The 11,640-nt window shown below is 35.5% G+C and overlaps 1 protein-coding gene across 6 annotated transcripts in view; it reads right to left on the bottom strand.

Annotated features, from left to right (window-relative positions):
• Positions 1–1,240: 1,240 nt before the first annotated feature.
• vps13c (vacuolar protein sorting 13 homolog C) overlaps positions 1,241–11,640 on the bottom strand; it is a 105,238-nt gene continuing 94,838 nt past the window's right edge. For 5 of the 6 annotated variants that reach the window (XM_026947171.3, XM_026947172.3, XM_026947173.3 and 2 more), the window contains 9 exons: positions 11,003–11,078; positions 10,707–10,870; positions 10,475–10,520; positions 5,838–5,961; positions 4,092–4,206; positions 2,705–2,796; positions 2,232–2,355; positions 2,023–2,103; positions 1,241–1,804 (listed from right to left, as the gene is read on the bottom strand). In XM_026947171.3, coding sequence (XP_026802972.3) covers positions 1,703–1,804; positions 2,023–2,103; positions 2,232–2,355; positions 2,705–2,796; positions 4,092–4,206; positions 5,838–5,961; positions 10,475–10,520; positions 10,707–10,870; positions 11,003–11,078 — 924 coding nt within the window. In that variant the 3' untranslated portion in view covers positions 1,241–1,702. Of the gene's footprint in view, positions 1,805–2,022; positions 2,104–2,231; positions 2,356–2,704; positions 2,797–2,949; positions 3,826–4,091; positions 4,207–5,837; positions 5,962–10,474; positions 10,521–10,706; positions 10,871–11,002; positions 11,079–11,640 lie in introns of those variants that run through there. The other variant, XM_026947175.3, reaches the window with a different exon arrangement.

Genomic DNA, 11,640 nt, shown 5'->3' with positions numbered 1-11,640 from the left:
CAAATGTATTAAAATAATTAGATTGTGGATTTAGACATAAGACATGACAGCACTCAGTCCCAAGAAGATGTACTAAATTTGATGGCAATACATCAAACAGTTGCTGTTCGCATGTTACAGATGAACCACGTTGAATATAAAAAAATCTGGGAAGTAAGTTTTGCAAATGTGGGTGGGGCTAAATGGACCAAAAGGCACTTTTTCTGACATAACTGAAAGAATCAGGCAAAAAAAAAACAAAAAAAAAACTGTACATCTTATTTTACAATATGCTTGTTTTTGTGTGTGAAAACATGAATAGCACCCCAAGCAGCCAGTCTGAGTGAGTCTGCATCAGTTGCTGAGAGATCCCAAAGGGGCCCTAACATTCAGGTTTAGTGGTGGTAACCCTATGTTACAGCTGTTTGAATAAATAAGTGCACCCTGCAATGATTCGTTGACGTGACGGACATATTGTTTATAAACGTCAACATGTTTTGGTTAATTATTGAAGGTCAGACTCTTGTGAGTATTTTGATGCCAACATTTTGAAGATATGTCAGAAATCTGAGGACTAGTTTGCAAAAGTATATTTTGCATACATATTATGCAAATTAAAATAAATGTGAGTGGGCAGGGCTAAATAGTCTAAAAAGTTCATTTTTATGACGCAAACTACAGAAGCATTTTTTTTAAATTCTGGGGTTATAATTTAGAGCTACAGAAACATTAGAACAGTTTATTATGGTAGTAACATACATATGTGTAATGTGACTGAAAACCAAAGGAATATGCACTGACTTACCCTATAGGAAATAATCCATGCGAGGGTGGTGTGACATGGCCCAATAGTTTCAGGTGGATCCATGCAACCAATCATGAGTTAAAGCTGTTTGAGTAAATATGGCTCTGCTCAAATAGAATTGACTTGCATGTGCTGGCCATATTCTTTACAAATGTCAACATGTTTTTGATTATTTTTTGTAAATTATTATGTATATTAACTCAATATTAGTTCAAAATTATAATATCACCTGCTGTGCTGGGATTACAGTTTCTGAAGCTTATGGAAAACATGTATATGTATTCTTTGAGTGAAGATACATATCACAGAAGCAGAATAAAATGTAATTCTTTAAAAGAACCATCTTGAATGGATTCAATAAATTCATTATTCAGTGGTGGACAGGATAAATTTCTCATGACAAATAAAAACACAGCTACAACATCCAATACGGTCAAATAATACAACCCCACAAAATTGTCAGTAACTATTTAATTGTCTTTGGTGTGTTTATTTTACGTATTTGTTCAGTACAACCTTCATATAGAAACAAATTCTAGAAACAGTCTGTCTTCTGTTTCTCAGACGAAAAAATTACACAAATTCAACAGATAAACAGACAACCAGAAAATCAATATATCATAACTGCAGTTCAAGTTCTTTTCTTAACTGTACTGTAATCAATTCCTCTAAGCATTTGATTAATGTGAAAAATGTCAGAAAGATTTACCTGTGTATATAAAAATAAGACCCAAACAACCAAAAACAACAGAACCAAAACAACAAAAGACATCCAAATATTTTGTAGCTCACAAAATTGCTATATATGTGTAATGCAAACTGAACAGCAGCCCAGTTAACTGTATATGCTGTTGGGGGAAACCATAGTACTTCACCCATGAGGAAAGCAACTGGACTATGTGGTTAGTAGGATGTAGCTTAGGATGTTTTGCCTGGAGTGACAAAACGCTGAGATTTCTTTCTGACCATCTGATACTGCTTACGTGCCACTTGGGCATTCTGGATGGCACTCCGCAATTTCTGTTGATCAGAACACAGAGGAGTTTTGAAAGACCACAATGTAGGCTTTATAAATAATTCCAGACAGTAATTTAGCAGATTTAAACTGAAAAAGATGACGTAATCAGTTACTGTGGTAAGACATTAGATTTGTTGTTAAAAGTAATTAAATATTAATAATGTGTAATAATGATAAACTGGTAAATTTGAATATCACAATTCAATACAAAGAGTTTTACTTCTGCCATGTCTGCTTCTTTAAAGTGTAGCACTCTCACTGGGGCCTGCCCATCCTTCAGGATCTTCAGTTTGTTCTGCTCCTAAACAGACAGAAACATATGAATTTACATCCTTTTATTATGTACACTAATGTATTTAATACATTAAATATAATTTGACACAAGTGTTTGTCAGTAAACCTATTGTGATAGATTTCCTCATTTTGCACCTTGTAATAAATCTTCACATCTCCTCCTTCAACACATGGAGGCTTCAGGAAATTTTCAAACTGACACTCCCATTCTTTGTTAAAATGCCCAATCAAGTCAATCTCTTTGACACACAGCACCCTCCTGTATTAGAATAACATAAATGTACACAGAAAAAATAAAATGACAGAAGTACAATTATATTGTTACTGTGAAATGAAATTAAATCTTTAAGCTTCTAAATTTTAGTCCAAAAGTTACATTTTCAGTAATATGTGAAATACCTGCTCAGTGCTGGTCACATATTGTAGCTTTCCATGACACCATTGAAACGTCAAAACAGCCACTACTTTAAAATTGTTTTATTCATTTTAAATAATCATGTTATTTACTATTAATACATTATCAGAATTTCAGGTAGTTCTTAAATCTTGGAATTCATGATATTCTTTTCAATATTTATGTCGTTTGTGTGGTTGAAAGCATAAAGTACCTATTGGTGACAATAATGTTGGTTTTTCTGTGTCCAGGATACTCATAGTGCTCTCTAAAGGACTCTCCATCAAGTTGTTTAATCTCTGATCTCTGAGAGGAAATAAAAAACAAAAACAGTCCAACAGATGCTTACATATAAGAATTCCCAAAGTCCTTACTTACTTCAGCAAATAGGGAAAAAAAACCTAGTAGCCAGATGAATTCTGTAAGTAAATTATCTTTCAATATTCTGATGAAACACTCTGACAACAATCATAGGCAGATTTATTCCAGATGTCATGATAATTTATGACAAATCACTGAAGCTCACAGGTGAAGATCACAAGTTAACTAATACAATTACATTACACCATAAAACAAAACACAAAAACAGTAAAGGCAATCAAATTGCTTGCATCATGTAATTTCTGGTATTACAAAGTAGGGCTATGTAGGAATGTACATCAGACATTAGTTGGGCCATGATTAAATATTGATTATTTGGGTAATTCTTAGATATTTAAACAATAATACTATATTACCAGCCCAAGCAATAAAACAAACTTTAAAATAAACACCTTTTCATTTAACAAAATACATATTAAAATATTGGACTCTTTAATTACAAATTATAATATACTTGTTTGCCATTGTTCATTAATAGAATGTGATTGTGTCTTCTTACCATTTATATGTATGTATTAAGTGGTCTAATTTAATTTCTTCTGTGTGTTTTAAGGACAAAGTAGAATGCAGGTACATTTATTAACAACATTAATGACTTTTTAAAATGTAGACACACAAATATTTCAGTAAAAGTAAAAAGCAAAAGTAAATGAGGTATTAAAAGTGGCAAATATAGAAAAACTTGCAGCAAAGAAAACACTTGTATTAGACTAATCAAAAAAGATTACAGCTATTAAACAGGAACAGTGTAAGACAGACACAAGGCAATAACAAACTTTTCTACTGCATTACACACACAATAATTCAACAATCAACCAAAGGTTAATTAAAATGACAGATCAAAGTGTTGAAGCTTTATTAGCATGTGTGCTTTAATTCAACAACCTTTATATCGCTTTGCTCTATAGAAAATGTTTTAGTTTTGTTGCCCCTAACCCATTATTTCTCCTCAGGCTGCATGTAGGAAATGAAAGAAAGGGGGGAAAATAGGCAGGCAGGTCAAAATCCAGAGGAAGAATCAGCTCAACAAAGTAGTAAAAATGGTAAAAAAAAAAAAAAATAGTTTGGGAAAAAACACTACATTCACTATTTTCTCAATAAATATAGTGGTTATCCTGTTCATATACTTTATTGAATGCATTGTAACCAGTGTGTCACAAGTTTTAACTTTCTAGGCATGTTTAGTAGCAAATTCAGTCAGTTTTTATCAATGGTGTTACCTGAAAAAGATCATAGCCCTCTGACTCATGCTGGTTGTAGGGCCGGATGATGCCATCTTCTTGGATGAGGCGGACAGGTCGCAGCTTTGTCACTTCTTCTGTTGACTCCGCCGCCCTGTCATCATAATGTACAATTACTTACTATTCTTACTTGCACGATGGATTAGTAAGTTACTATAAACTACATTTTATTAGCTAATATTACTTATTAATATGATTCACCCAGTCTCTCTTTTTTTTTTTAAATTTAACAAGTAGTGAAGCATTGGAGAACACTGAGAGCGGTCTGAAAAAACAAAAAGACATCCAGTGAGCAGCAGCTACATGGTCTGAAATGTCCCACTGATATGAGAGGGCAGTGGAGAACTGCCATGCTGGTCTGACTCAACACAAAGGCTATAGCAACTCAAACAACCACTCTGGTAGTGAGCAAAAAAGCATGTGAAAATTCCAGGAGATCAACAGTTTCTGAAATATTCAACCAGCCAGTCTGGCACCAGCAAAAAATCCCACTGTCAAAGTAACTGAGATCACAAGCTCTTTACCTGTATCCATGTGATTTTATGCATTGCGCTACTGCCACATGATTGAACTGCACAAAGGATCAGGTGTACCGGTATATATAATATTATATATAACTTTATTTGGAACACCACTTTATCAGGAATATATACGACAAATAGCATTTTGCCAAACATTATTTTTTAATCAACACCTGATCTTTTAATTTTATATCAGGTTTACATCAGTTTAGGGTTTGTTACATTCCAGTAACATCAGAAGAGCTCACTGACTTGTAGTCAGAATCTACTACAAAGCTGGGACACAGTGCTGCTGCTAGTCAAAATGTTCATTTAAGTATGATGAAATCACAAACAAAGAACATATAAGTTAATATTTTTAAATTAATTAAATGACCCCAGAAAAGATGTGCACATGGTTTGCAGGGGCTATACAGAGGGGCGGCTCTGTAAATAAAAGCATATTTCTTTACTGAATTTCAAACATATGAAGTATAGTATAGAAATGTGGTATAGAAATATTGAAATATGATAGAAATATGGCTTTATTTTGAAGGCAGGGTTAGGTCAGGCTACTGGAGCAAACCACTGATAATAGAAAAAAACGAATATTGCCACAAGAAAAAGACTGTAATTCCAGGTGACAAGTCTAAACTGAGGTGGAAAACGGAGAACGTAAGGCAGGAGTGGCAACCATAACAAAGCCTAATGTAAACAAAGCCTACACACACACACACTCATATGCCACGGAGTGTGAACTTGAACTTGTCTGGCTATGCCCAATGCTTGTGCAATGGCTCTGAGCTCGAGCTTTCCCTCTTTTCTCAGCTTCAAAATGGCTTTTCAGAATTGGGGATGGGAGCTACAGCTATGGGACCATAGACAGCTCTCTGCTCAGTCACATGTTCCAGTAATTTGATCACAAGAAAAATGGGTTGGTTAGGATTGTTATGAAGGGTTAAGCTTCATAAAAGGATAATCATTAGGATATTCCTAATGATTAAGGGGGTAATGAAGGATGTGTAATTATTTTTAAGGATATGTTATTTTGTATAATATAATAACTAAACAGATTGTAATTCTAATTGTAATTCTAACAATCAAAGTGGTCAGCCTTTTATAAAGTATCTCTACAAGCTGAAAAACACATAATACCTATTACAGACAAGACATGTGTCTCTTTTAATATATTCATCTCACCTCTTAGAATAGGTTTATATCTTACCTCTGAATACCCTGGAAAGCGCTACTGGCCATGTCCACAATGCCCCCTGTAGGTCTAGTCACCACTCCCACCAGGCCCTTTCCAATGCCCTTAAAGAAGCCTGCAGCTCCCTCTTTCTTTACCCCTGAGCACACAAAACACATGCCCATGCCAGTTTTTAACATTTAGGTATATACAGATGCATATTGCTATATGCTTAGTTACCAGTATATTTTGTACATCTAGCTTGTATCTACACTCATTGGCCATTTTATCAAGTACATTTACATTTATGGCATTTGGCAGACGCCCTTATCCAGAGCGACTTACAATAGTGCTTTGAAGTCTATCAAAAATACATTCTGAAAAATACATTCATTGGCTCACTAGGTCACAAACTAGGAATACCATCAGTCCAAAACTCTGTTGGGGAGTTTTTTTTTTTTGTTTTTTTTTTTTTGTTTGGTTTTTTTTTTGTGTGAAAGTGCTAACTTAAGTACTTTAGGAACAGGTAAGTCTTTAGACGTCGTTTGAAGACTGCCAGTGACTCAGCTGTTCGGACATCTAGGGGAAGTTCATTCCACCACCTTGGTGCCAGAACAGAGAAGAGTCTCGATGCAGGTCTTCCTTGTACCCGGAGAGATGGTGGGATCAGTCGAGCAGTGCTAGAGGAACAGAGGGAGCGTGGTGCAATGCGAGGTGTGATAAGTGCTTTGAGATAAGTGGGTGCTGGTCCGTTTTTGGCTTTGTAGGCAAGCATCAGTGTTTTAAATCTGATGCGGGCAGCTACAGGAAGCCAGTGGAGGGAGCGCAGCAATGGGGTGGTGTGGGAAAATTTAGGAAGGTTGAAAACCAATCGTGCAGCTGCATTCTGGATCAGTTGCAGAGGACGAAGATATTTACATGTAGGTCACTTTGTAGGTATATAGTTACTGACTGTTGTACACAGTTTTCCAGCCTGTCCATCAATAGAAAAGGACCAAGAGTATTTGTTTGAGAAAATGCATAGGTATCAAATTTAGTACACAAGCTGATAAATAAGAGAATAAAACCTGTAAAATTACTTTAGTCTGTTGGTTTGTGGTAAAGGATTCTAATCATTCTACAGATGGGGTTACATTTGCTTCTACATAACAAAATTTCAAAGAAAAAGAAAATTTAGAGACTTAATTTTTTTATAATAAAACTTACTGGTTTTATTTGTCCTTTGGTGGCTGGCTTATTTATTCCCTGAATGTCTCTGAATTTATGTATTTCTGTAAAGCTGCTTTGTGACAATGGATATGGTTAAAAGTGCTATACAAATAAAATTGAATTGAATTATTCCTGGTTTAATTTGCTAATAAATAAGAATCCTTGAATACTTCTGTTGCCTTCTATTAGGAAAGCTTAGAAAGCTTTCCTAATAGAAGGCAACAGAAAGCTTTCCTTCCATACAATTTTGCTACTAGTTTAGTTTTTGTTATATCACAGGTTTCCTGCTGCAGATATTCCCCAGGAACACATTGTTTTTAATAGAGCTTGTGGTTTATTTGCAATATTTCAACAACTATCAGAGAGCGGTAGGTTTGCGTCTGGGTTATCTCTGCTGACTGGTCTGTCATTTATATTGGCTTCAGATCAAAGCATTTGGTTTCGACAGGCTGGGAGATTCAATATTAGATGTTGATCTGTCTCAGATGATAGGGGATTGCCTCACCCAAAAGGCAATCAACAGCTGTGAGATTACACTACTCCAGGAGATAACTTCCTGGCTATCAAACACAACACTACACTGATCAGCCACTGACAGGTGAAGTGAATAAAACTAATTATCTCGTTACAATGGCATCTGTCAAAGGGTGGGATATATCAGGCAGCAAGTGAACAGTCAGTTCTCAAAGTTGATGTGTTGGAAGCAAGAAAAATAGGCAAGCATAAGGATCTGAGTGACTTTGTCAAGGTCCATCTGATGGCTAGACGACTGGGTCAGAGCATCTCCAAAATGGCAGGTCTTGTGCTCCCTGAATGCAGTGGTTAGTACCTACCAAGGAAGGACAACCAGCGACAGGGTCATGGGTGCCCAAGGCACATTGATGCGCGTAGGGAGCGAAGGCTAGCCCTTCTGGTCCGATCCCACAGAAGAGAGTTCAAATGGAAGATAATAACAAGATATTTCCGGCCTCCACAAATAACAGCAAAATGGAATCTGACCAGTTCAGACAAGTGATAGAGAAAATGTGGACAGCAAGTTGGTAATCTCACCCATATTCTGTGGTCATGCCCAAAATTAAGAAATTATTGGACTGATGTATTTGATGCTCCTAAAGAAATCTTCCACTATGAGATTCCCAAAGATCCTAAAGTAGACCTTCTTGGTGTGCACTCAGAAGGCTTTGAGGGTAGAGCTAAAATATATTTGCTACAAATCCTAAACCTGACCCTTCATCATACAGTGTTTGGATCCAAAAAGTGTGGGAGCTGTACGAAAAGGAACAAATCACATATGCACTATGGCTTCAGAGGCCAAAAATTTTTAAACATATGGACCCCTGTAACACCTTTTTTAATGCAATAATTCATTCCATGTCATATTGTTCTAACTACCTCAAAGTTAACCTTCCCTTCTCTTATTTATTTATTTTACTCATTTATTCATTTCTTATTATTATTGTTACTATTTATTTGCTTTTATTTTTACTTTTTCCCTTTTTTTTAACCTTCTTTTTCTCTGGGTTTTGTATTAGCAAATATACATGGATGTTTTCATTTATCGTATAATGTACTTGTTTTCATTTATCGTATAATGTACTTGTTTTCATTTATCGTATAATGTACTTGATATACCTAAAATCGAATCACTGTCAACAGCTGGAATATGAAAAACTAACATGCCAAAAAGTAAAAAAGTAAGTTGATGTTAAAAATAAAATATAAGTTAAAGAAGAGAGCTGAATAGCAATAGGCCAGTATATGCCAGAAAAAACAATCGCCTTTTTTTTTGATGAAAAATAGCACTATAGAGCATTAAATAAACAGCATTCGTATTTTAATTTACAGAAAGAATATTGAAATATCTATGAATATATAGTATATCCTGCCATCCTGCCATCTGGGGCACAGTGTTCGTATCATCACCTTCAGAAGTAACTTGTTGATACCTGGATCCTACAGATATAAAGTGTAGGAATTATACACTAACAAGATGTGAATTTAGAAGATTAATTCATGTTCAATGCTCTTAATAATCTATCAATAACAAATAATGCACTAATAATAATGAATAATACATTTATTAATCATTTTCACACAACAGATCCCCAAATATGATCCAATAAATGTCTTTATAAATAAAGCCTAATTCATAGTGAATAAACCATTTACTAGTGTCTAATTTGGGCTTTAATGAACAGTGAACAAGACTTTAAGTAACCTCAATATTTGTTCCTTAAAATAAAATGTTACCGAAAATTTCTGACAAAAAGAAGAGGGCTCCAAGCACTAGGTGCTTGCCCCCTAAACAGTGATCTAATTTAAACCACTTTGACCATGACCAGGCAATTATTACGGACCACTGCACTTTCACATTGATGAAGATTATCTTTGTTCCGTGAGCTTCATAGCTTTAATCTGCAATAAATGTGAGGATGTAGTGTTTTATGTGAAGCAGCCAAACCCACTCAATGTTTCTAAGGTATGAAAACCATATTATAACAAATTGGCAAGATTTCTATTTTCTGTTTTTATGTTCACAACCTTCACATTGTTCTCCATAAGCTTGTTCTTCTCATTATTATTAATCTATTTGAACATATGTGCAGTTTTCACAGGTTGCAATTTTTGAAGTAGAATGGCAAAATTCGGCACAGATCCCATACAAGAATAGAGTGCTTGTGCTTTTGGGAAAGATTGGAATTACAGTTGCTGTGTAGTGATGCTCTAAAGTCCTTCCCACAGCAACCATTTAACATAATAGAAACCACCTAGCAAAAACCTGGGTTAACATAGCAACCACCTAGAAACATCACAGCAACCACCTGAAATACCATACCATCCACTAGTGACACCCTAGCAACCACCTGGAATAAATTAGCAACCACCTAGTAACACCTTAGCAACCACCTGGACTACACTATCAATCACTTAACAACCACTTAGCAACTACCTAGCAACTACATAAAATATCAGCCACATAGCTAACTTCTTAATGATTTCACATTTAACCAATGTTTTAACATTTTAATTTTTTACATTTTTATTTAAAAATCATTTTAAACATTTACAAATATATACATTATAGCCTTTTAGCGGGCTCTCTCAAAGCCAACGTCAAAGTTCATCCATGAACTTTAGCCTGCTGGTTTTAACATTATGATTCATACTATTCTAAGGCCAAATATATGAAGGTTGGTCATCTGCCTGATTTCAAGTATTTTTTTAAAAATTTATGTTGGTGTAGCGTACTGACCCACATGGTCCACATTATTGTCTCTTAGCTTGACCACCACTCCCCACTTCCTATGAAATAATTGGGCCATTTTATTTCTTATTGTAGTGACCATCACATTACAAGTTAGTGCACATTTTACTGCTGTCCAGAAAAAGGTCTGATAAAATGGCCAGTGAACGTAAGGTCAAGCCAACTGGCTTCTCTGTGTAGTTTAGATTAAGAGTCATACCTTCCACAGGTTTGGTAACTATTCCTGTCACACCTCCAACTACTCCCTGTAAAAAAAAAAAAAAAGAAGTAACCATTTAATTGTACATTCTTACTTTAGTTTAAATCTCATTAGCATTTTCAGTTACTTTGTCTCTTTAAGAAAAATTAAGTGTTTAGATGCCCATTAATTTAATCTTATATATCTAAAACTTGGACACCTTTAAAGTACACTTTTCAGTGAGCTTGAATACCTTCAGAAGGCCCTTGCCTCCCTTTGCCAGACTCGCTCCAAAGTCTCTGGAGGGTCTGTTCATCTCTTCCCGACGTTTCTGTTGGTATTCTTTATCCATACTGATAGCAGCCAGACCTTTTCCAACTGAACCCGTAATACGGGACACCATCCCTGCAGCGCCACCTTCAATACAATGACATAATGCATGAGAGAGAGAGAGAGAGAGAGAGAGAGAGAAAGACAGAAAGAAAGAGAGAGAGAGAAAGAGAGAAAGAGAGAGAGAGTGAAAGGTTGAAGAGCATCAGTAAGCCTTACCTACAGTATGGCCCAGGAAACTGCGTACACCAATGACAACGCCCTCTGCAAACTCCTCAGGCCCTTGAACAGCACCCTAATTGAAAAACAAAAATATATTTTTTAAAAACTCCAGAAAATTCTAATTTTTCAGTGGACTTCAACTTTATCAGTGGATAAACAACTGCTCACCTGGAAATTTATTCCAGGTCAGATAACATTGTGTGCTCTAACCAACAGTAATACAGCCCAAGATAAACTGAGGCATAATTTATGGCTGATAACACCACATGTTTCTTCAAAGGTTATCTTTAAATGTTCAAAGGTTATCTCTTATAGAAAATAATAAGAAATACATAGACAATAAATGACACTGGGTACTTATGCACACATTACAAAAGAGAGATTTTTGGAGAAGAGCACAGAGTACTTAAAATTTAAGGGCTGATATCTTGGCTGTGTGTACTGAATTTTAAATAAACCCATATATATTTCCCACATTTTTTGTCTGCCTGCATCTCATTTCTGGAGAATAAAAAAGGGGAGAAACACTCTGTCTACTTAAGCTCCATTTAGTTCAGAATGTGGCAGCCCACACCCTTAGCAGGAAAAGAATGTCTGAGGATATTACACAGTCTGATTCAAGCAACACTGGCTAC

Source organism: Pangasianodon hypophthalmus, chromosome 11 (assembly GCF_027358585.1).
Source record: "Pangasianodon hypophthalmus isolate fPanHyp1 chromosome 11, fPanHyp1.pri, whole genome shotgun sequence".
NCBI classification, from domain to species: Eukaryota; Metazoa; Chordata; class Actinopteri; order Siluriformes; family Pangasiidae; genus Pangasianodon; species Pangasianodon hypophthalmus.
Note: the sequence above shows the minus strand (reverse complement) of the source record. Positions and strands in the feature narration are given on the sequence as shown.